The sequence below is a fragment of the Aedes albopictus genome, chromosome 3, assembly GCF_035046485.1.
Source record: "Aedes albopictus strain Foshan chromosome 3, AalbF5, whole genome shotgun sequence".
Classification (NCBI taxonomy): domain Eukaryota; kingdom Metazoa; phylum Arthropoda; class Insecta; order Diptera; family Culicidae; genus Aedes; species Aedes albopictus.
In genome coordinates, this window is record NC_085138.1 from 233208905 (window position 1) to 233233570 (window position 24666).

Genomic DNA, 24666 nt, shown 5'->3' on the forward strand with positions numbered 1-24666 from the left:
CACCTAGTTGATGGTCGGCCAAACTTAGTCATTTTAGCATTGGGCGAATATGTTTCCGTGACTATGATTTGAATCGAAAAATGTTCGAAGTGTTACGTCTGTTTGTCTGTGATTTGAGTGTCTAATGCCCCGTCAACTGATAATAAGTGGGACGAAGCATGTGCATCGTTCTCCAATCGTGGAACAGACGATCATTATTTCATAGGTGTTGTTCAATTTCTTGTAACTTTTAGACCTGAATCCTGAAAATCATTGCTCTGGATGGGAATTTACTATATTATACCAAACAGTAGATAGAATATCCCACAGCTTAAAATATGAATTCAGATAGTGTCTAATTACTAATATGTATTGACATTTTCTGAACTTCTAAACAGTAGCAATAAAATGCGTGCCATATTAATTTATTGCAACAATAATGAAAGGACCCACTGTCGCATATCGGCAACAACTGTAAACATCAGAAAATCTCCCTTGAACTTCCGAGAGTTACTGGTCAAAAGCGAAAACTTATGATGTCATCACTATTCTGCTCGGCTTTGCGACTACTCAACTCATCATCAATACCAAACCTTCATTCAGCTGACCATTCCATTCCATTCGTTATTCAAATATGTTCCATCGTTCGGCAGTTGTTGGCCGCTCGTGTCAAATGTTTCGTTCTGTGCCGGCTGTGTATAAGGTAGCTCGTAATGTTTAGTTAGAGTATCGCCTTCTCCGTATACACATACCCACCCCAAAACCTGCTAATCTCTATACGCGCGCAGTACATTCAAGTGTATTTTTATCAAATCCAATGTGTATACATAGGCGCGATAGACGAAAAGCATCGGCCGGGTGTTTTCCATCTTCGTTTGTTGTCGTTGGTATAGCAGAGTTTGTTCTGTCAATTAGTTGAAAAAAAAACACGATCGCTGATCACCAGCAGCATCCGTTTGTTTCGCTACGACAGGGTTGGTTTGTATACACATAATCAGGCTCAGATTGAGGCATAATTTAGGCCTGTATATGGGCTCGCTGGTTAATCTTGAAGCGAATTGTTACTCATATTGATTCCAGTTCTTCAAGGCTTACGAACATCAAATTTTGACAAATAGGTTGTTGCTTTTTTTTTGGGTAAACAAAACCTTCATTCGTTTTTGTGTTCATATATTTTAAAATTGTGCTTTAAAATTCCTCTTATCTAAAAGCTGCGCTCAACAGAGACAACTTAGATCTAATTTTTATTATAGGGTTTGAGTGCCATCAGTCATCTCACGCTCCCAAATTCATCCTGTTTGAAAAAAAAGCGATTACGACACCGATTGGTTCCGTTCTTTTTGTTTACATGCGTGCTCACTTCTAACAAAAAATACAAAAATAAGAAACAAAACATAAAGCGCTTCAATCCTTCGTTTTTCTTAGGAAGAAAATTGGAGCCATATGTTTAAGGTGAATATAAAACGAAGCCACACCTCAAATTTTCAAGAGCACATGTCTGAACAATCGAATGCCAGTTTGCCCTGAAAAGTTGGTCGATTGGTCACCACCAGCGGGTTACCAATCGATCAACTTTTCAGCGCAAACCAACTTTTGGTTCTTCAGATTTGTGCTCTTAAAAATTTGAGGTGTGGCTTCGTTATATATTCACCTTAATAAGGGAACAGTACCCTATTGTATGATTTATTTTCAAAGAGTTTTTAGTCTTTGACTTGATTAAAAGTTAATGTAACTGTCAGGTTTACGTTGATAAATAAATTACAATTACAATTGCAGTTTTTGTACACAGATGGAAAAAAGAGTGTAAAATTCGGTGACATATGATGCACATGCTCGGAGCGTGGGCTATCACAGAAGTTTACAGGACATATCATGTAAAAGTCATAAAATATCATGTAAATTTCTATTATATGTCATGTAATACCGCATGATTCTGAGTTTTTACATGACATATAACACAAATTTACATGATATGTCATGTAGACCCTCATAACACTAAATGTAAACTAAAATGAAGTTTACATGACGTGTAAATCTCACTATTTTTATCTGTGTAAGTTGATAAGTATAGAATTTCTTTTGGTTATTTCGATTTTTACACTTTCGGACTCATTTAGTTTGGAAATTTCAAGCGACATACCAATTGATAACCAAACAATTGTGAGTTACCAAACAACCTGAACGTGTTAGTGGAATACCTGAAAGTATAAGAAAATCTAGTTTATTTCTTTTCCGTTTGATTTCAACTATATGTTTGCATCCAATGACAGATACGTATTTTGACCTGAACTATAAGGCCGTCCTTAGTGTCTGGTATTTGACTCAAATCAAGTACGATATACATTGAAGACGCTCCTGGAAGTTGGAAGTAGCGAGTCGTTAACTTGATACGTAGCTAGCATTACAACTTTAATGGAGACCTTGGCGTGTATCGCTAACTATGCCCAATTTAGTACAGTGAGGATTCGCTCGTTGGGTCACGACTGCGCCCCGATTAGCGAATCGTGTTCGTTCGTTGGGGCAACTGACAACTGATCAAAATGCTGTAGACACACGCAAGTGACGAGAAATATGTCACGAAACACTCACATACTTGCACAAACGTTCTGTATATAGGAGCTGTGATGCGACGGCGGTCAGACGTCAAACTCTTTTTGACATCGATTTTGACATTGACAGTGCTTTTTAGTTGGGTTTTGCCCCAACCAGTGAACATTCAACTATCGAGACAACCCACCTAACGAGCCGCCAACGAACGAATCGGGACTGTATCTAGTTGAGTAGCCAAGTCACCTCATGCTTTAAATGATATCAGATTATCAACTGATAATATTGCCGTCGAAAGAAATCAGTTATCAACAATCAGTATTTACTCCCTTACCAATCGTTATTTCTAAATACATTATACCATTATTTTCGTTTTATTCCTCTTTCGTTCATTGTCAAAATAAACGTCTGTAGAGAATACTTGCGTTCCCTGGATAACGAAATCCGTGCTCTTAAAATTTCAAAGCAAAAATACGTCTGGACGCGATCCCATTCCAATTTAACCTTCCTTTTGCATCACGTTGGCAGCAGCTCGCTGACGTAGTGTACGATTTGGGTCGGAAAATGATCCTAATGCCGAAGGAGCGCGTGTAGATGCATTTTCGTCTCGCATTTTGATCCACCCAAGCGTTGCACGAACCAGACTACACCCTAAAACCGATCAGCACTAAAGTGCATAATTTCCAGACTACACCAAAAATGTGTAACTCTTGCACATTCACAAAATCTGCGTCCTCAAAATCGTGGAATTCGCAAAAAAAAAAAAATGTACAGCAATCTAGCTAGGTTTACTATAGTGTCCTTGGTAAACAAAAAATATCGACATTTCGCATCTAGAAGATTGTACGAGCTGTTTTTGTGAATGTGTTACTGTTTAACATTTTTGGTGTAGTCTGGAAATTATGCACTTATGAGTAGGTCTTAACATTCTAGGTGCTGAGTAGAGTGTCCATTTCCCGGCCAATTTTCTTGTCCCGGGATTCGGGACAAAATACTCAGCTAATCCCGGGATCCCGGGATTTTTTTTTAATTTAAATTTAAATTTAACCCTTATGTGGCCGGCAGGGTACCCGGGTACCCAGCACCCATTTAAAATACACGGTGTAGAAAAAAGCAAAAAGTTTGCCGGCCACATAACGGTTAAATAACCTAGAAATTTGTTTTGTTTTGCTCTTGTGCAGTTCAAATAGGGTATTGGTTCCCTTATTAAGCATGTAGCTCCCATTTTCATCCTACGAAAAACAAAGGATTGAAGCGCTGTTTGTTTTGTTTCTTATTTTTGTATTTTTTGTTAGAAGTGAGCACCCATGAAAACAAAAAGAACGGAATCAATCGGCGCCGTAATCGCTTGTTTTTGAATAGGATGAATATGGGAGCGTGAGATTAATGATGGAACACATACCCTATTATTATTTATTTAACACATTTATATTTTGTTTCCATTATAAGCCATTTTATCCAATTATTGTACAATGTAATGAACCATTATTCTATGTAAAAATTATCTATAAAGAGAAATAAAGGATCAATGTTAAGTTCACCAAGAAATGTCTGTTTTCAACTCTTTAGTAGCTAATTTATTGCAAGTTAATTTTCTACAAATATCTTATATTTTGAGTGGAAAAAGTATTATAATCCGTCCAATATCGCTACGGATGAAGTTTGTATTTTTGGTGCATTGTAAAAAACGCATCTGTTCAACCTCATTGCAATTTTAGGGAATCGTTTGAACTCATAGTTTTATGAATATTTCAATACAGAAGTTTGGCTTTTTTTTTGCAATTGCGGTTTTTGAATAATTTTAAAGACGTTGTACTCGTTTTTGAGATTCATGAATTCTCTTCTAAAAAAATCGGATAATTCACATAATATAGTGCAAGTTTGGACTCAGGTTTTCCAAACATTACAATGTAATATAATATTTGGGTCACGTCCAGTTAGTTCTTACCGCCACTGAATAAACCAGTATAATTGAAAATTTAATTTTAGGGCATTATATAAAACAAAGGGCCCATATAGCCACAACTGTAAAGGCGTGGGTATCCAGCATGACCATGCTGGGGGTGACGGGTTCGATTCCCAGCCGGTCCAGGATCTTTTCGTAAAGGAAATTTACTTGACTTCCTTGGACATAGAGTATCTTCGTGCCTGCCACACGATATACACATGCAAAATGGTCATTGGCAGAGGAAGCTCTCAGTTAATAACTGTGGAAGTGCTCATAGCTGAGAAGCAGGCTTTGTCCCAGTGGGGACGTTACGCCAAGAAGAGAGAGAGATAAAACCAAATTTGTTGTGAATGTTTTCTTAAGTATAACCTAGTGTCCAAAGCCCAATGGGTAGTATGTGAGAAAACCGATAAAATTCCAAAAGTGAAAACAAGGTTTTGCTTGGATATTTGGCAGTTTTAGCTACGAATGATCTTCATTCCGGGATTCCCGGGATTGTCGGGATTTCTAAAATTATATCCCGGGATTCGGGAAATCTCGAAATCATTCAAATCCCGGAAATTCTTGTCCCGGGACGTCCCGGGAAGGACACTCTAGTGCTGAGCGGTCTTAGCGTGTAGTAACTTTCGTCGGAAAACCGTATTCCTCCTTTCCATTGCTCATTTCGTTTCACTGAATCGTACGCCGGTAGACCTGCGAGTTGTACTTCCGCATTTATATAGGATTTGTTGCGCAGTAAACATTACATTCCATCTGTCATTACATCCATTGTTTGTGGAGTTGACGAGTGTTATTCCTCGATAGTTAGCGCACTCCGGTTTGTTTTTCTTTTTGAGAATTTGCGAGTAGTTCTCCCATCTCTTCAACAGAGTATGGTGTAGTATTCCGTGCAAGTGCTCACTCCAGAGAAGAGAATTGTCGGACAAAAGAGGCACAAAACAAGCAACAAAGAAGGCGTGGCGGTTACTCTTTATCCTAACTTGTAACAGATAATAACATGGTCCCAAATAATGAATAATCGATTATTACTAACCCAAAAATGAATCTGTTTGATGGTAGATCTTCAACAGCGTTGCAATGTTTACCGACTCGGCTTAGAAAGCTCTGAACTCGTGGTGTGCGATCTTTATCGTATTCTGTTCAAGTTGGGACAAGCTTATGTCGCATTGAGTGAATTGTCACAACAAATGCAGGTTGAGACATTCTCATTATTTTTGCGTGTTGAGTTTAGATTCAGTACTCACTACCGTATTTGAAAAGTATCTCTCCTTACAACGAAATCTCTCTCTTCCTAGCAGCAGCAGGTATAATAGTTTTTTTTTTTCGGTCAGCAAATTATCACAGACACTCCATTTGTTACTATTTCTAGTACAATGTATAAAGTCTAGAAAAATGTCCGAAAGATGACGTTATGCGTATTACAAACATTCTTATTTCCTGCCAGTTGGCAATCACTTATGGTTGCTGGGCGTGATACACCTGCGAGTCATCTAATGATTTGATTAGTTGATGGTGTTTAAAAGACTTTAGTTCCTGCAACAGGAAATTGTGTAGTTGATGACTAGTAATCATATTATCGAATAAAAATATCTAACCCGTTTAGTCCGATGGCGATTATGTAATTCAGTTTCAAATGAAGTATTAAAAAGAAATTCAGCTCAAGTTAGACTTTAAAAGTACACAGCATTTCCACAAATGTAATCTTCTAATGTGTTCTTAGGTTACCATTAACGTCATCCATTGCAAATACAATAAGTGCGGTCTATGGGGTTTTCAATGTGCTATTCTATTACAACATTTGTTTGTCAACCATCATCACGAAGCAGAACATCTTTTCAAGTTACCTTTAGTAAACGGTTGAATCAACTGTGTAGATTCTCTGCTGCACACCTACAATGCACTTACTCTAGTTCAGGGGTTCTCAAACTTTTTCAGCTTGCGACCCAATTTTGATTGTTATTGAATTCGGCGACCCACCAGCACATATTTTCAAAAGAAACGTCATTTTAGAAAATTTGGGTTGACTTTTTTGATAAACATACGTTACATAGCCTGAAATCTTTAAAATTATTAATTTTTTTTTTTAATTTACTGTGTACTTTTTTGGATAGGTTAAAATAAAGTAAACGTGATCAGTTTCAGTATATTCTTTGTTTTAGGAATTTAAAATATGTTGGCAAGTTTCTTTTATAAATTTAACTAATCTGGTTCAATTTAACTTTACAAAACATCACTTTTTTGGAATTCTATCAAACATTTTTTCAATAAAGAACACAAAAAAATACACAGAGTCGTTGAAAATATAATGCCAGTGAAACGCATCGGAGAACTTTAAAAGTGTCCTTCAAATGAAAAGAAACAAATTCAAGTATTTTGTATCGTGATTTATAGGACAAAACATAAATCCTTCAAACAGATCGGGTAAAAAGTACTTTTCTATATAGGTATACGGTGTTTATTTAAGCCACTTTTTTCAAACCTGTTCAGCTGTTTTGATTTCTGTAAAAATTCAGATTATCAAAATTCATCAAATCAGAATTTTACAGAAGTTAAACTTTATCGAAAAAAAAAATAAAAAAAATCAGTGAAGATTAACAAACGTTCGTTGTTTTTTTGTCGAAGTTTGTTGAACTTTTGGTATTTCAAAAATTTTCTGGAATATTAATGCTGAACTTGATGTGTAAATTTAACGGAAAATACTAACTGTAAACAACAACTTGAACCTATTTTTTTAGAGAACGCATTGTTTCAGACCGCAGAAAGTAGTATCAATATTCGATTATTTCCAGACTCAGATTAATAATTCAAAATGTTTGAAATTCAAAGGGAAACTATATTTCTAGAAATAACTTGGGCAATTCTACAAGAAAGTATTTGTAAATTTGAAAATGGCCAAAAAAGGTTTAAGCATAAGTTCATTTATACATTTTTATTATGATATCGTCAAAGGTTTCGCGACCCACCAAAAATCAGCCCGCGACCCACCAGTGGGTCGCGACCCATAGTTTGAGAAACGCTGCTCTAGTTCATTCAAAGCAGGTACAACTCATTTCCGCAATTGCAGTACTGCAGCAGTTGTTTTCTCCTTTCATTATTATTCTGCACGGACGGGTATTTAGGAACATTCCTGAAACGTACGTGTGGCAGGTTAGCGCCGTTTTCGTCATCATTTGCTGCCACTTGATTCGTCCTCGTCGTCGATTTTTATGCTTGCCTCTTATTCCTTTCTGGTGGTAGTGTGGCTAGCTAGCAGCAATCGACCCAGACACTACGACGGCGGATGTAATTACGCTTGCCGCCCGTTAGTGGCATTCTCCGTTTTTGCATGCCCATCGCCGTTCTCGTTGTCGTCGTTGTCGTCGTCGTCGCGCCGATACCGCATCCTATACACCGCACTCACTACCGTCATATGCTGCAGCCGCATTGAATACTGTTGCCGCTCTGAGAGAAGAATGAAACTCTATGGGAAGTTATTACCAGAGACCTAATATTGTTTCGTGCATTCTGACTATTTGCAGATTTACAACAACATCGCGCTGGGAGCTCGCTCTCTAGGACAGTAAGCTTCTAGCCATGACGACTGACATTTCAGTGGTCCGGTGGGACCCCAGCCAGGGTCCCGGGCAGGAGTATATCGACGAATACGAATACGACGGAGGCAACTCCAGTTCACGCCTTTTCGAGCGATCACGAATCAAAGCTTTAGCCGGTTAGTAATAGTTTGTTTGCTCATTAAAAGAGACCGCAATAAAATTATAATTCATTTTGCAGAGGAACGCGAGAGTGTCCAGAAGAAGACCTTCACAAAATGGGTCAACTCGCATTTAGTGAGGGTCAACAGTCGAATAGCCGACCTGTACGTCGACATGCGGGACGGCAAAAACCTCATCAAACTATTGGAAGTATTATCCGGCGAGCGATTGCCCCGCCCCACGAAGGGCAAAATGCGAATTCACTGCCTTGAAAACGTAGACAAAGCATTGCAGTTCCTTCGAGACCAGCGGGTCCATCTGGAGAACATTGGTTCTCACGATATCGTAGATGGAAATGCCAGCTTGAACTTGGGTCTCATATGGACCATTATCCTGCGATTCCAGGTAAGTTATATGTGCGTCAGATGTTGCTGATAAAACGGGATTACTGAGATAACTAAAAATGAAACAAAACTAAACTAGTAGCGATCTCCGACTAGTTTTGCTCGCTACAAAGGGTTTCGTTGAAATCATTGAAACATTATTGCTCTGGCTAGCAACACTCTAAATGTTGCCTAAATAAATATATTCTTAATATGTCACCTCTTCTTCTAGATCCAAGATATTACAATCGAAGAAACCGATAACAAAGAGACAAAGTCCGCCAAGGATGCGCTGCTGCTATGGTGTCAAATGAAGACCGCCGGTTATCATAACGTAAACGTGCGTAACTTCACTACCTCCTGGCGAGATGGGCTTGCCTTCAATGCAATCATTCACAAACATCGACCGGATCTCATCCAGTTCGATAAGCTGACGAAGAACAATCCCATCCAGAACCTGAATAATGCGTTCAACGTGGCAGAGGAGAAGCTCGGTCTGACCAAGCTGCTGGATGCTGAAGATGTGTTCGTTGAGCATCCCGACGAGAAATCCATTATCACCTACGTGGTAACTTACTATCATTACTTCAGCAAGCTGAAGCAGGAAACCGTACAAGGCAAACGTATTGGTAAGGTCGTCGGTATTGCCATGGACAACGATCGGATGATCAACGAGTACGAATCGCTGACCAGTGAACTGCTGAAGTGGATTGAAGTTACAATCGTTCAACTCGGCGATCGAGAGTTTGCCAATTCCTTGGTCGGTGTTCAACAACAACTGGCACAGTTTTCCAACTACCGGACGGTCGAAAAGCCTCCCAAGTTTGTAGAGAAAGGTAACCTGGAAGTGCTGCTGTTCACATTGCAGTCGAAGATGAGAGCAAACAATCAAAAACCCTACACTCCAAAAGAAGGTAAAATGATTTCCGATATTAACAAAGCATGGGAGCGCTTGGAGAAGGCAGAACACGAAAGAGAACTGGCCCTCCGCGAGGAGTTGATCCGTCAGGAGAAGCTCGAACAGCTCGCCGCTCGTTTCAATCGAAAGGCAACTATGAGGGAAACATGGCTGTCGGAGAATCAACGCCTGGTCAGTACCGACAACTTCGGATTTGATCTGGCTGCCGTTGAAGCTGCTGCGAAGAAGCATGAAGCCATTGAAACTGATATCTTCGCCTACGAAGAGCGTGTCCAGGCCGTTGTCGCTGTCTGCAATGAGCTGGAGGCGGAGAAATATCACGATATCGAAAGGATTGCGGCTCGCAAAGAGAACGTTCTGCGTCTGTGGAATTACCTTCTCGAGCTGCTCAGAGCGAGAAGAATGCGTTTGGAGTTCTCCATTCAACTGCAGCAAAACTTCCAGGAGATGATCTATATCTTGGATTCCATGGAGGAAATCAAGCAGCGTCTATTGACCGACGATTTTGGCAAGCACTTGATGGGAGTGGAAGATCTTCTGCAGAAACATTCACTTGTAGAAGCCGACATCAACGTACTCGGTGAGCGTGTGAAGCAAGTTGTGCAAAACTCCCAGAAGTTCTTGGGCGATGAAGAAGGTGGATACAAACCTTGCGATCCAGCTATTATTGTTGACCGTGTGCAGCGCTTGGAGGATGCATACGCCGAGCTGTGCAAGCTAGCAGTAGACCGTCGATGCCGCCTGGAGGAAAGCCGTAAGCTGTGGCAGTTCTACTGGGATATGGCCGATGAGGAGAACTGGATTAAGGAGAAAGAACAAATCGTATCGGCTGACGAAATTGGTCATGATTTGACCACGGTCAATTTACTGTTGTCCAAGCACAGAGCTTTGGACAAGGAAATCAATTCGCATGAACAGCAGTTGATGTCAGTTAGTACCGTTGGCGATGATTTGGTTCGAAACGGTCACTTTGGGGCAGATCGCATCGAGGAACGTCTCAAAGAGATTTTGGCTATGTGGAACAACCTTCGCGACCTCACGGTGTCGCGTCGTCAACGCCTCGAGAATGCTGTTGACTACTTCCAACTTTTCGCTGATGCCGATGATATTGACAACTGGATGCTTGATGCACTACGCCTGGTTTCCTCCGAAGATGTTGGTCGTGACGAGGCAAACGTACAAAGCTTGCTGAAGAAACACAAGGACGTGGCGGATGAACTGAAAAATTACGCTGAAACCATCGAGCAACTGCATGCTCAGGCCAAGAATCTAACGTTAACGGAACCAGAACAGCAGAAAGTCCAGGAACGTCTTGCTGCGATCGATGCCCGCTACAAAGAACTCATGGAACTGGCTAAATTGCGCAAACAGCGACTCCTCGATGCTCTTAGTTTGTACAAGCTTATTTCCGAGAGCGATGGCGTAGAGCAATGGATCAGTGAGAAGGAACGCATGTTGCAAACAATGGTTCCTGGAAAGGACATCGAAGACGTAGAAATCATGAAGCATCGTTACGACGGATTCGACAAGGAAATGAATGCCAACGCATCACGGGTAGCCGTCGTCAACCAACTGGCTCGTCAGTTGCTGCACGTTGAGCATCCCAATTCCGAAGAAATCATCGAGAAGCAAAATCACCTGAACCAGAGTTGGTCCAAGCTGCGTGAACAGGCAGAGAGCAAGCGTGATGATCTGAAGTCTGCTCACGGTGTACAAACATTCTACATCGAGTGTCGTGAAACAGTATCTTGGATCGAGGATAAAAAACGCATTCTTACTGACACTGACAGCCTCCAGATGGACTTGACTGGTGTTATGACTTTGCAGCGTCGTCTTAGTGGCATGGAGCGTGATCTAGCCGCCATTCAGGCAAAGCTCACCGCCTTGGAAAGCGAGGCCGATGCCATCGAAGGTGAACATCCGGAAGAAGCGGCTTTGATCCGCGAGAGAATTTCACAGATCCAAGTTATCTGGGAACAACTCACTCAGATGTTGAAAGAACGTGACTCTAAACTGGAAGAAGCTGGAGATCTTCACCGTTTCCTCCGTGATTTGGATCATTTCCAGGCTTGGTTGACCAAAACACAAACCGATGTTGCTTCCGAAGATACTCCTACATCACTGCCAGAGGCTGAGAAGCTGCTGAATCAACACCAGAGTATTCGCGAGGAAATCGACAATTACACCGAAGATTATACCAAGATGATGGAGTACGGCGAGGGATTAACTTCGGAACCGACTCAGACCGAAGATCCACAATACATGTTCTTGCGTGAACGTCTAAAGGCACTGAAGGATGGCTGGGAAGAGTTGCACCAGATGTGGGAGAACCGTCAAGTTCTGTTGTCTCAAAGCTTGGATCAGCAGTTGTTCAATCGCGATGCACGCCAAGCTGAAGTTCTTCTTAGTCAACAAGAGCATGTCCTTAGTAAGGATGATACTCCAGTTAACCTAGAGCAGGCTGAAAATCAACTGAAGCGACATGAAGCATTCCTAACCACTATGGAAGCCAATGATGAGAAAATCAATACTATCGTGCAGGTTGCTGATCAGCTCACCGAAAAACAGCACTTCGATTCCGAAAAGATCGGAAAGCGAGCTGAGAGCATCGCTCATCGTCGCGACGATAACCGTAACCGTGCTATTGAGCTGCACGAAAAGTTGAAGAATCAAGTTAAGCTGCATGAATTCTTACAGGACATTGAAGAGCTGACAGAGTGGGTGCAGGAGAAGTACATTACTGCTCAGGACGATACCTACCGTAGCGCCAAGACCGTCCACAGTAAATGGACCCGTCATCAAGCATTCGAAGCGGAAATTGCTGCCAACAAGGAACGTCTGCATGAAGCCCAGAAAGCGGCCCAGGAGTTGATGGTCGAAAAACCAGAATTCAAGGAAATCATTGAACCAAAACTACAAGACCTGGCCAAGAACTTTGATGAGCTGGAAACCAGCACCAAAGAGAAGGGAGCACTTTTGTTCGACGCCAAACGTGAGGTTATTGTCCAACAGAGCGTAGATGATATTGATTCATGGATGGATGATTTGGAGAAACAGATCATCAACACTGACACGGGTAATGATCTGACTTCGGTGAACATTCTGATGCAGAAACAACAGGTCATTCAAACGCAAATGGCAGTTAAGGCCCGACAAGTCGAAGAACTCGAGAAACAAACGGAAGTTCTTACGAAAACCGCTCCTCAGGACGTTGTGGAACCTATCGTAGAGAAGAAGACAGCAGTCAATGCCCGATTCGAAAAGATCAAAGCACCACTTCTGGAACGTCAGCGTCAGCTTGAGAAGAAGAAGGAGGCTTACCAATTCCGTCGCGATGTTGAGGATGAAAAACTCTGGATAGATGAAAAGATGCCATTGGCTAACTCGGAAGAATATGGCAACTCGCTATTTAATGTTCATGTGCTGAAGAAGAAGCACCAGTCGCTGAATACCGAAATTGATAATCATGAGCCTAGAATTATGACCATTTGCAATAATGGTCAAAAGTTGATTGATGAAGGACATGAAGATGCTTCTCAGTACGCCGATTTAATCAGTCAGCTGACACAAAAATGGCAGGAATTGAAGGATGCCATTGACAACCGTCACAAACAGCTGGACCAATCGGAGAAGGTGCAACAGTACTTCTTCGATGCTGCTGAAGCTGAATCATGGATGAGCGAACAGGAACTGTACATGATGGTGGAAGACCGAGGAAAGGATGAAATCTCCGCCCAAAATCTGATGAAGAAGCATGATACTCTGGAACAGTCCGTGGAGGACTATGCCGACACAATCCGGCAACTGGGCGAGACTGCAAGGCAGTTGACCGCTGAACAGCATGCATACAGCGATCAGGTTTCCGTCAAGCAGTCCCAGCTGGACAAATTATACGCTGGATTGAAGGATTTGGCCGGAGAGCGTCGCGCCCGTTTGGACGAAGCGTTGCAACTGTTCATGTTGAACCGAGAGGTTGATGATCTTGAACAATGGATTGCGGAACGTGAGTTGGTTGCTGGTTCGCACGAACTTGGACAAGATTATGATCACATTACATTGTTGTGGGAGCGCTTCAACGAATTTGCCCAAGATACGGCTGCCGTCGGAAGCGAACGAGTTGCCAAGGCTAATGGAATCGCAGACGAGTTGATTCATGCTGGACATTCGGACAGTGCAACGATAGCAGAATGGAAAGACGGTCTTAACGAGTCCTGGCAGGATTTGCTGGAGCTGATTGAAACCAGAAAGGCGATGTTGGCCGCTTCTCGTGAGCTACATAAATTCTTCCACGATTGTAAGGATGTTCTGGGTCGAATTATTGAGAAGCAACATGGTGTATCGGACGAACTGGGACGTGATGCAGGATCCGTTTCGGCGCTACAACGCAAGCATCAAAACTTCATTCAAGACCTGATGACACTCCACTCTCAAGTCCAGCAGATTCAGGAAGAATCCTCGAAACTGCAAGCAGCATACGCAGGTGAAAAGGCACGTGAAATCACAAACCGTGAACATGAGGTACTCGCTGCCTGGGCCAACCTCCAGGGAATGTGCGACGCTCGTAAGAACAAACTTGCCGATACTGGAGATTTGTTCAAATTCTTCAACATGGTGCGAACGCTAATGCTATGGATGGAAGACGTGGTCCGGCAGATGAATACCTCGGAAAAACCCCGCGATGTATCAGGAGTGGAGCTGCTGATGAACAATCACCAAAGTCTAAAAGCAGAAATTGACACTCGTGAAGATAACTTTTCGGCGTGTTTGGCCCTTGGAAAAGAACTCTTGGGAAGGAATCACTATGCATCGGCAGATATCAAGGAGCGCCTGTTGCAGTTGACGAACAGCCGGAATGCGCTTCTGCATCGATGGGAAGAACGTTGGGAGAACCTACAGCTGAGTATGTGTCTTTGTCTTGCATGCTGAAGCGATTCGTGTTTGTACTATTTGACGCTTCTTTTTCAGTATTGGAGGTATACCAGTTTGCCCGTGATGCAGCCGTTGCCGAGGCCTGGTTGATTGCACAAGAACCGTATCTAATGTCGACAGAACTGGGACACACTATTGACGAAGTTGAGAACCTGATAAAGAAGCACGAGGCTTTTGAAAAATCTGCTGCTGCACAAGAGGAACGTTTCAGCGCTTTAGAGCGATTGACAACGGTATGTACACGTTTGATAAAGTGTGAAAGGCAGTGATTATCATATATTTTTATTGTCATTTCAGTTTGAGCTCAAAGAAATGAAACGTCGCCAGGAAGCTGCAGAAGAGGCAGAACGACAACGTTTGCAAGCGGAAGCAGAAGCCCGAGCTGCAGCGGAAGCTGAAGCTGAGGCAGCACGTCAAGCCGAAGCAGCAGCGCGTGATACAGCCGATGCACCAGGCTCACCACATTCCACGAAGGAGCAGGAATCAGGTAACTTAATTCAAGTTGATTCAATCATAGTTATGCATTCCATTTAAAACACAATCGATACTAACACATTCTACATGATATCCTGTTAAAAGTAACTATCACTTATTGCGTTTATGCTAATGCGCTTCTGTTCGTAAACTTTGTGGCAGAAACTAAGCCTAAAGTCACCCGATAATCACATGTCGAAACTTGTCAATCAATGCTCTTTTGAAGTTAACCCACCCGTATTTTCCGCTAAATATTCAAATAATCACACTAACCCACCTCTTTTGTACACACGCTGCCCAACTTATCACAATCGATAACCAAAATTGTAACTGACCAAATATTGACGAAACCCTCTTACCACATATAACTGTTATCAGTCACTATGCGAGCAACTTCACCTGTAGAAAAAGAAAGACCTATTTCCCAGCCAGGTACTTAACGACCATACTACTAACAACCTATTTGGCCAATGTAGAAGTGTTTCCTCGTTTGCTGCCTGCTTATACTCTGTGATCACTGTCTTGCGAAGGTGGTTTTATCCTATATAATGGTATTTATTGCTGATGCTTCTACGTAAGGACTTTTCCTGCTAGGATGTGGTGTTTTCCTACTTTCCGCTTGTACCTTCTTCTGTTTTCAGTTGCTATTGCGTAGAGTACCAATCATAATGCATGCTGTACCTATCCCTTTGCTTCGGAATTGCGTAAGTAGAGGTTATCCGTTGATTGAGATTTTAGCGAAGACTACATATCAAGAAGGTTGGTCGAGAAACATTGCGCTCATCACTGATGCAATGCTGTTGAAAGTCATGACTTTACCTTGACTGACTTTTGAATATCACTCAGCTCCCAGCGTGAAATGTCATCTGCATACATCTGTTTCGGTGACTATTTTAGATGGTAGCAAGCCATTTGATGTCTTTACGCCTAGTTATCTAATGCCAAATATTCCGCTCCAGATATTTTTACAGGTATTACTAAAATTGATTGAACCCAGCCTTGTGAAATGATAAAATTAAACATAAACATTTTTCGGTTCCTGTCGGTGAAGCTGTATACCTACCAAACTCAGTAGGTAAATTAAAAAATGTCATCAAATAGAAGACATACCACGCTTGTGACAATGATTTCAATTCAAACAGTACAATCTAGTGAAAATCATAACATGATTTACCATTACTGAATAAGCACATCATTCGGGGAAGCCGTTCATTCGAAGGAACGACGTTTTATAAAACGGAGCTCTACAAAGACAGCATTTGTGGCATCAGCATTCGGAAAAAGTAGCATAACAGAATTTAGCTTTACATATTTTGTTTCATTTTGTTAAAAAGTGTTAAATTCAATCAATCTTCTTGATATGTAATCATCGTGCAAGGTAAGCTAGTGGTGGAAGTCCCGTGGCTCAATCATGAACTCATTCCACATCCCATGGTAAAGTAGCAGCTTCAATTCAAGTTGACTAACGATATGATGCATGTTTATTCTTCTAACATGGTTCAAAAAACATGTTTGTACAGTGCATGCAAAATCTAAATTGGGCACAGAAGCTGGGAAAGGTGCTTCGGTTGGGTCAACTTAGAGGCCTATTAGCTCAAGGACTGGTACATTGCCCAAGTACCCATCCAGTAAGTATCATTTGCTTAATTATCTGGTTTTCTGTAACTAACATCACAGCTAGCATTCAATTGGTTGAAACCGTAACGGCTTGGAAAACAAACAAAAAATGGTGCTGGGTTAAATTTGGCTGAAGTGTCACCAAATTAAATTGAAGTTCGATTTTTGTTTTTTCGTGTCCGCGTTTGTCACGTTTTCATTTTTGCCTGCCTTCTTGAACCATCAACAATCCCATCAATGTGTGAAATGTACGCAAAAACATTAAACAACCCAAACAAGTCGGCACCGATACACCCAGCACCAGCACAAGGAGGCACTCAGCGACACCCAAAGAGCGTTCCGCCAGCACGGCCAGTGCTTCAGCGTCCAAAGTGAGCCGAAGATCTCGATCCAAGAGTCCCTTCCGGAGTTTCCGCTGGAAGCGAGGGACCTCCAAAGCAGAAGTATCGGACGACGAAGGAGGTATAAAAATGTCATTATATGTAACCCGTTTGAATTTTACAGGTCGCGTTCATTTTAAGCTGTTCTTGTATGTGCTCTGCTCATGCTAGGCTTTCAGTAGATTTCGTAGTACACAATGTGTTATGTGCATGTTTCTTTCATTTAGATATTGTTTCAGTAAGTTTCATCTAGCCTAACATGTTGCGATTCAACTGTGTTATCCATCAGCGGGAAGTAGAGGAACACCAGAACCTTCTTTAATAAAGAAATGTGAACTTTCTTGTTTCGATATTTACATTTAAACATAGCTCCATCAAATCGTAGGAAAATCAAACTATTGGCCAGATAACGATACCCTTTCATTTTTGATTCAATGATTTGCATACTTGAATACTGATCCATCCATTATCGTATCTAGATCGCCCAAGTCCCGGAGGAGCCGATGAAGGCGCACAGGAGGGCGTTCTTACCAGGAAACACGAATGGGAATCTACCACCAAGAAGGCCTCCAATCGATCGTGGGATAAGGTGAGTTATTGGCTTTGGAGTATTGGAGTTCACAACAATGTTAATCACATCTTTCATTGCTTTCATCAGATCTACAGCGTTGCCCGTAACGGTCGATTGACATTCTTCAAAGATCAGAAAACATCGAAGGCTGTTCCAGAACAAACGTTCCGTGGTGAACCCCCACTAGAGCTAAAGGGAGCTCAAATCGAAATTGCTACTGACTACACCAAGAAAAAGCATGTGTTCAGAATAAAGTATGCGTCACCGTTCGATCAATTAAAAACATTCCTTAAAAAAAATCCCGTTTTTCTTTCACAGGTTGTCGAACGGTGGTGAATTCCTGCTGCAGTGTCACGATGACGCCGAAATGAACCAATGGGTAACTGCTTTGAAAGCCCAATGCGAGCTTGACGCTAGCGGTGAAGGCCGCTCGTTAACGTTGCCAGCTTCATCACAAAAGGATGAACAAAAGAGACGGTCATTCTTTACACTGAAGAAAAAGTAAATTGCCTTTTACTACTTCTTCCTAAATCATAAAACATACACACAAACTTCCACCAATACACCGATTCCAAGTCATCAATGCCAATATCTTCACACGTACACACGACACCGCAACTCTACAACAATTCCATTACTGAATGCATTCATCTCCTCTTTCAAGTTACTGCAAAGACGCACATTTAATCCCCATTATGTTTTGACACACGGAATTGGCAAACATTTTGCCAATAGTGTTTCCTACGCACATTTTCATCCCATATCACAATGCTCTGGCTTATCTGCTTGAGCTTACCGCAAAATGCGAAAAAATGGTTTTACCTGTAACCTTATGAAAGTGTGACGTTTTGTGCGTTTGGGGATGTTCATTTTAAGTGTGGTGATGGTTTTGTACTTCAGTTTCATTTCATCCATCGTGTTGGAAAAAAAATCGATCATCATAAATTACATTTTATCTATATTGGGTTCATTAAAAAATTGATTCTGTTTTCAAAAAAGCTATATTCATTGAACTGGGTCATTCTCTGTATAAATAATGCAAATTCGGTCGCATTCAATAAGATTTTCAGGTGCCAAAAATTTGGCGCGATCGGCCATAAGTCACAAATCCAAAAATTTGACCTTAATGAATCTGTGATATCATTGCGGAAACATCAAGTTTAATGCTTTAATAACTAGAGACAATCATTACTTTTATCAAATGTCTGCAGAAACTTTTCCGCAGAGCTCATGAAGTAGATGTTCTTGAATAGATTTTTTTTTGAATTTTTCTAATTTCAGTCCTATGCATTTATCACTCTAAAAGTCTCATCCATTCGGCATGTATTTGATTGATTGTGTTCGATTCTTACATAGTTGAAATCGATGTTTATCACAAATTTAGATGCCATTCTCTATCATTTTATTTGAATAAGTGTGACTGAATTAGATGCTTTTTCCACAAGGCATAAAAAACTGAAAATTTTCAACAAGCAAAAAAAAAAAAATGTTTCCCATTTCGACCCCTTCGGACGTTCTTCTATAAAACTTCCCTATAATCTTAAACAATGATTTACTGGTGAATTTAGCTGCAACCGTTTGCGACCAGATTGGTGGTAGTCACTTAAGTGACGTACTTTCAATTTATTCAAAAACTAACAAATACCTCCCGCATTGCATTAAACGGAGCACTTTTTTCCAACTTTCACCCTCTTTATCCATCACGTTATGTGCATTTCACTATTCTTGAGCAGTTTTGACTACCGTGGACCGCCTAAACTAATATTAGTATATCTAAATCAGTTGGTAACCAAAACTGCAAAATAATAAATTTCGGCTCCGTAAGGCTAAAAAATCGATTGAGCCCATTTTTCACAAACAATACAAAAACGCATTTGGAATGCAAATATGCATCAAATTTAGCGGTTTCATCATAAAACTCGATTAAATCATATTTATGACCGCCCTCATATGGGGCTGGATCCACTGTGGAACGTTTTGTATTCCTATAATATTATTTTTTCACTATATAAGAGATTGCAAAATCCGGTTCAATGAATATTCCCAGTATTTTTTTACGAACAAAAAGTATAGAAGCTTACTTTGCCGAAGAACGGTTTATTTTGTTTTTCATTAATTAATAGGTAATTGATAGTACATTTCGATTTCTTACATCAACATGCACTACATTTCATACTTGCATTTGTTATTCCGTGAAATATTTCTTTGCTGTATCACAAAGTTTTGCTTTACCGTGTTTTTGGTTTCTTTTTACGTTGCATGGTATATTAGTATTTAGATTTCTCTACTAGATGCTTTCACAGAATTGGCAACAGTTATGATGACATTGTTTCGGTTTGAAACTTTGCAGCACAAATGTATTCCCAGTACTAGATACATAAACAATTACATGGGATGGGAAGATCCACTTGCAAAAAGCTACATTCACTTGTTGCTAACTCGCTATAGAAACATATTATCAAAATACAATATGGAAGACTTTTTCATATTAGTATTATCTGAAACTTTGCCTAACGACATACTGACGTAGCGTTAATAGTTCAGTTAACAGAAGCCAGTAAACGTAACTCTCCACGGCGTAAATAAAATTTACATTCACCGCGTGAAGACTTGCTATCACTGCGACTTCGACTCCTCTGCGACTCTTACGTTATTCGGTAAACTTTAAGGTAAAGTACAAGGCAAACGTCTTCCATACACTAAATACACTCTTTTTTATAGGAAGCTTTTAAACTGGGATAGTAGAAAGTGAAATTCTTTGCAAGTGAAATCCCCTGATCCCATTAACTATTTCGTTGTATACTAAACATAGTGTATTAGGTAGGATAAATATAATGGAGCCTGCCTTTTCGTAATATCCATTTTTGCATTTTTATCTGTATTAACCCTTTAAAGCTCATGGTATCTGTAGACTTGTAGACTGCCGTGAATCACATATATGTCCCATTTGCATAGGAAATCCAGCAAAGATGGGACTGATTGCGATTCACGGCAGTAGAGCATCATCACTTTTTGGCGAATCCGACCTGAACCAGTTCACTTCAATATGTTTTAAGAGTGCTTGGGAAGAGGAGCTAAGCTTATTAGAGTACTTGTCCACTCTAATTATTGGTTCAATAGTAAAACTATTGATAAACAATCAAGAACTATTGATAAACAATTAAAAACTTTTTTTACGATTTCGATAAATTGAAGTGATTCGTAACACTTGTTCGAGCACTTTTTATACAAAGCATTCATTAGCATTCGAAACTTTGAATGAAGTCGTGGGCGGGAAGGGTCAACGAGATTTTTAGGCCTAGGCTAGTTCATCTCGGGACCCACGTTTTGCTTCCCTTCCGAAGGAAGAACTCACATTTAATGATTTTGTCGGGAGTGGGTTTCGACACCAGGTCCTCGGCGTGATAGTCACGTACTTTAACCACCACACCAGGTCCGCTCCTTCAAATTCGTAGATATTCTATGTTCAAGGAAGCCAATAAAATTGCCACACAAGGCCATGCAATGGAACAACTTTGTCTTAAATTTCCAAAGATGGCCGTACAATGGCTGCCTTGCAAATACCGAAAGCACGGATCTCGTCATCCAAGCAACAAACAGAGCTGAAAAAGCAATGAGTAGCCTTGCTCACTCGCGGTAAACATTGAGCAGCATTTTCGTTTTCGGGCATTTTGTGGTTGACGAGATCGGTGCTCTCGAGTCATAAATGCACCTGGACGCGCTCCCATTTCACCTTAAGAAGTCCAGTTTTATTTATAACAGGATGTTATCTTGCATTTAACTCATATTGTGAACAAATTGTATTGAAAATTGATTTTTACCGAAATAATCATACTGAAATTACTAGGGCGAAATTAAACAAAGCCTTCTCTCCATTAATTTTTAGTAATCGAATAGGTATATGCCCAAAGTCCAAATGTGGACTTTGTACATGCCGGCCACAACTAATAGAGCAAAGTTTTGTCTATACGATGATCGTACAAGTTTTTATCGGCTTGTGCTGGCTTATTGTAAATCATAGATAGTGTTCGCTCCCAACGCGAAGTACCATTTAGATTTTGACCGCATCTCCCACCCAAACTAACCTCGAGTCGCCGCGAGTAATTTACGGCTCCAAACCCACTAACAATCACCCTATCACCCTCACACACACCACGTTGTTTGTGCCTGCCCACCGAGCGATGACGTAATGATTGATCATGCAAGGATCGACCGACCAACCACGCGTAGCCGCGTGTCCTTATGTGCCAGCTGACGACGACCGCACCATCGCACCACCGCCTATGTAAATGGAAGTTTTCATCATAGCCACAGCGCAGCGCATGTAGTTTTTTCTACCTCCTTCTCCTTGGAAGATTGCGTGCGCAGTGCAGAGAAAACAGTCTTCTTTCAACCACGAACCTGTACAGACGCGAAATACATCTAGTTAAGTAGTTTTTAGTGAAACCCGCCTTTTCCTCCCCAGTGGAAGCCACAGCCTTTACAGAGGCTAAAGTGTCCCCCTCCTTCCCATCGAACTATCGGTCCTGTGCTGTTCCTCCGACGGAACATTTGGTCCTAGCGAACCGGATAAAGGATCCAGTGCCCTGTGAAGCTGCAACCGCAGCTGTGTTGTCGCCAATCAACCGATTGGGACAATTCCCTTCCATTGCTATCGCCGATAGCATAAAGCTTTCCCACCGAGGGGATTGCTTGTGTTCCTGCCCCGGTAGTTCGACCCCAGTGTTTAGAAGTGATTTTCCATGGCTTTCATTGGCGGAGTGAAAGCGTTACCAAATTCCAAATGAAGTGAAAAAAGAAGAAGTCCGAACCATTCCATCCGAAAGTGAATCGCGCGCGTGTGCAGTGGTTCCCAATCACCAGTGGTTACCAACCGCAAAATGGCCGAATTGGAAAAGCTGTTCGCCCAACGTAGCCAAGTTGAGGCAAGAGTGGACAAGCTGCGAGAACAGATCCGATGTGATAGTGGCATCCAACCTGACTTCCTGCAAGTGAAGAAATTTGAAAGTGAACTCCAGTGCTACTATCAGAAGTATCAGAGAGTGTATGGGGAACTCCTATCCGTTCTCCCAGCCGAAAGATTCGAGGAGTTAGATGAAGATTACTGGCGCTTCGAAGATGCCCACAATGAAGCCTGTGTTCTGGTGGAAACCCTCTTGATTTCCTGCCCGACCACCAGTGACAAGTTTAACAAGCGAAAGTCAACATCCACCTGCTTCGATGCGACCACTGTACCACGCTGGCTCAGCCCTCCAACCCGAAGAAGCCAGTCACCGAGCCAAACGACGGAACAACCGGTTCCGATTCCTGCCGTGGTGGAGAGGCCATTCTCGTCATTGCCGAAAGAGAAAGAGGTGAGTACAAGTGTTACCAATCCAATCCAGGCCGAGAAGCCGCGCCGCGGCGAAGATTCCACCGACAAGAAGATTCCTTTGCGTGGGCCAGCCGAGGTCCAACCTGAGAGTGATTTCGCCGAGGTCACTATTCCCGAGTCGGCAGCCCCGCCATCGGCCCAGTTTGTCGGCATTCCATCCGAAGAACCAGAGACACCGACGTCAAGCAAAGCGCCTTCCGGAACCGATCCGGTGGTGAACCCGTACCAAATTCCATTCAACCCGAGTGGAGTTTATCCGAAGCTGACGATTCCGATTCCTACCGGATTCCATCCGGTGCTGAAGCCGTTCCGACCGCCACCAGGATTCCAGCCCATGCCGAAGCGAATCCCGAAGCCAACCGGATTGCCTCCGGTGTCCCAGAATCCGACCGGATCTTTTCCGGTACCACATCCGCCCCAGTGCAAGGCCGGTTCCCTTCCGGCAAACCAGCAGCAACAGACTCCGACCGGTCCCCTTCCGGTACCACGACAGTTACAGTCCGTGACTGAATCCAGTTCGGTATCCCCGTCACTCCAGTGTAAGGCCGGTTCCCGTCCGGCATTCCAACCGCAACAGAACCCGACCGGTGTCCTTCCGGTATCCCAGAAGCTGCAGTTTGTGACCGAATCCCGTTCGGTAACCCCACAGTTCGAGTCTACGACCGGTTCCTATCCGGTACTCCAGTTCCAGCGCGCGACCGGATCCTATTCGGCAGGCAATTCAATCCTAAGGTCTACCGGTGCCATTCCGGTGGTAGATTCCGCCCTGATGCCCGTCGCAACCCGTTCGGCGGCCAAGACGACCAAGAAATCTACCGGTCCCCGTCCGGTGAATAACTCCGATATGATGTTCGTCGGTTCCAGTCCGACGGTCAAACCAACCAAGATGCCCATCGGTGCCCGTCCGATGCTCAAGCCCAACGAGATGCCTGCCAGTTCCCGTCCGGTGGATAAACCACTCCTGTTGTCCGCTGGTGCCAGTCCAGTGGGCAAGCCTAGCCTGCGTCCATCGTCTATCGGTACCAGCCCGATAGTCAATCCAACCATCGATATCCGTTCGGCGGCCAAGAAGTCTGCCGGTTCCCGTCCGGTGGTCAAGTCGCACGAGTTACCTGCCGGTTCCCGTCCGGGGGTCAAAGTCAACCTGATGCCCATCGGTTCCTGTCCGGTGGCCAAGTCTTCCCAGATATCTGCCGGTTCCTGTCCGGTGGACAAGCCACTCCTGATGTCCGCTGGTGCCAGTCCAGTGGGCAAGCCTTGCCTGCGCCCACCGTCTATCGGTACCAGCTCGGTAGTCAAGCCAACCGTCGATACCCGTTCGGCGGCCAAGACGCCCACGATGTTTGCCGGTCCTCCTCCGGTAGCCACGTCGATTCCGATGCCCATTGAAACCAGCCCGGTGGGCAATTCCAATCCGATGTCCATCGGTTCGACTCCGATGGTGAAACTAATCCCGAGGTCTGCTGGAACCTGTCCAGTAGACAGTTCCGCCCTGAAGTCCGCCGGTTCCTGTCCGGCAACCAAACCGAAGTTGATGCCCATCGGTGCCCGTCCGGTGGTCAAGTCCGTCCAGATGTCCGCCGGTTCCTGTCCGGTGTTCAAGTCACTTCCGAAACACACTGGTACCAGTCCAGTGCGAAAGCGAGTTCTGACGTCCGCCGGTGCCCGTCCGGTGACGAAGTCCATCATGATAGCCATCGGTATCCGTCCGGTGGTCAAGCTGTCCTCGAAGTCCGTCGGTACCTGCCCGATGGCCAAGACGTTCCTGAAGCCCGTCGGCACCAGTTCGATGATCAAGCCCAAGCCGTTTCCGAAGTCCACTGGAACCAGTCTAGTGGTGAAGTCAATCGTGA

The 24666-nt window shown here is 42.7% G+C and overlaps 1 protein-coding gene and 2 long non-coding RNA genes across 10 annotated transcripts in view; all 3 read left to right on the forward strand.

Annotated features, from left to right (window-relative positions):
* Positions 1–24666, forward strand: part of LOC109399010 (spectrin beta chain) — a 73830-nt gene that overhangs the window by 43849 nt on the left and 5315 nt on the right. For 2 of the 8 annotated variants that reach the window (XM_062859502.1, XM_062859503.1), the window contains exons 2-10: positions 7993–8183; positions 8246–8571; positions 8782–14368; positions 14434–14630; positions 14695–14884; positions 16768–16950; positions 17348–17457; positions 17527–17693; positions 17758–17940. In XM_062859502.1, the coding sequence (XP_062715486.1) occupies positions 8048–8183; positions 8246–8571; positions 8782–14368; positions 14434–14630; positions 14695–14884; positions 16768–16950; positions 17348–17457; positions 17527–17693; positions 17758–17940 (7079 nt within the window). In that variant the 5' untranslated portion in view covers positions 7993–8047. Of the gene's footprint in view, positions 1–7992; positions 8184–8245; positions 8572–8781; positions 14369–14433; positions 14631–14694; positions 14885–15249; positions 15304–16391; positions 16500–16767; positions 16951–17347; positions 17458–17526; positions 17694–17757; positions 17941–24666 lie in introns of those variants that run through there. The other 6 variants (XM_062859505.1, XM_062859504.1, XM_062859506.1 and 3 more) reach the window with 6 other exon arrangements.
* Positions 15325–16139, forward strand: LOC134291579 (uncharacterized). Its single transcript, XR_009999167.1, has 2 exons — positions 15325–15445; positions 15513–16139. It is a non-coding gene; the product is annotated as an uncharacterized LOC134291579 (long non-coding RNA).
* LOC134291578 (uncharacterized) lies at positions 17947–21130 on the forward strand. The gene is made up of 2 exons (XR_009999166.1): positions 17947–20354; positions 20435–21130. It is a non-coding gene; the product is annotated as an uncharacterized LOC134291578 (long non-coding RNA).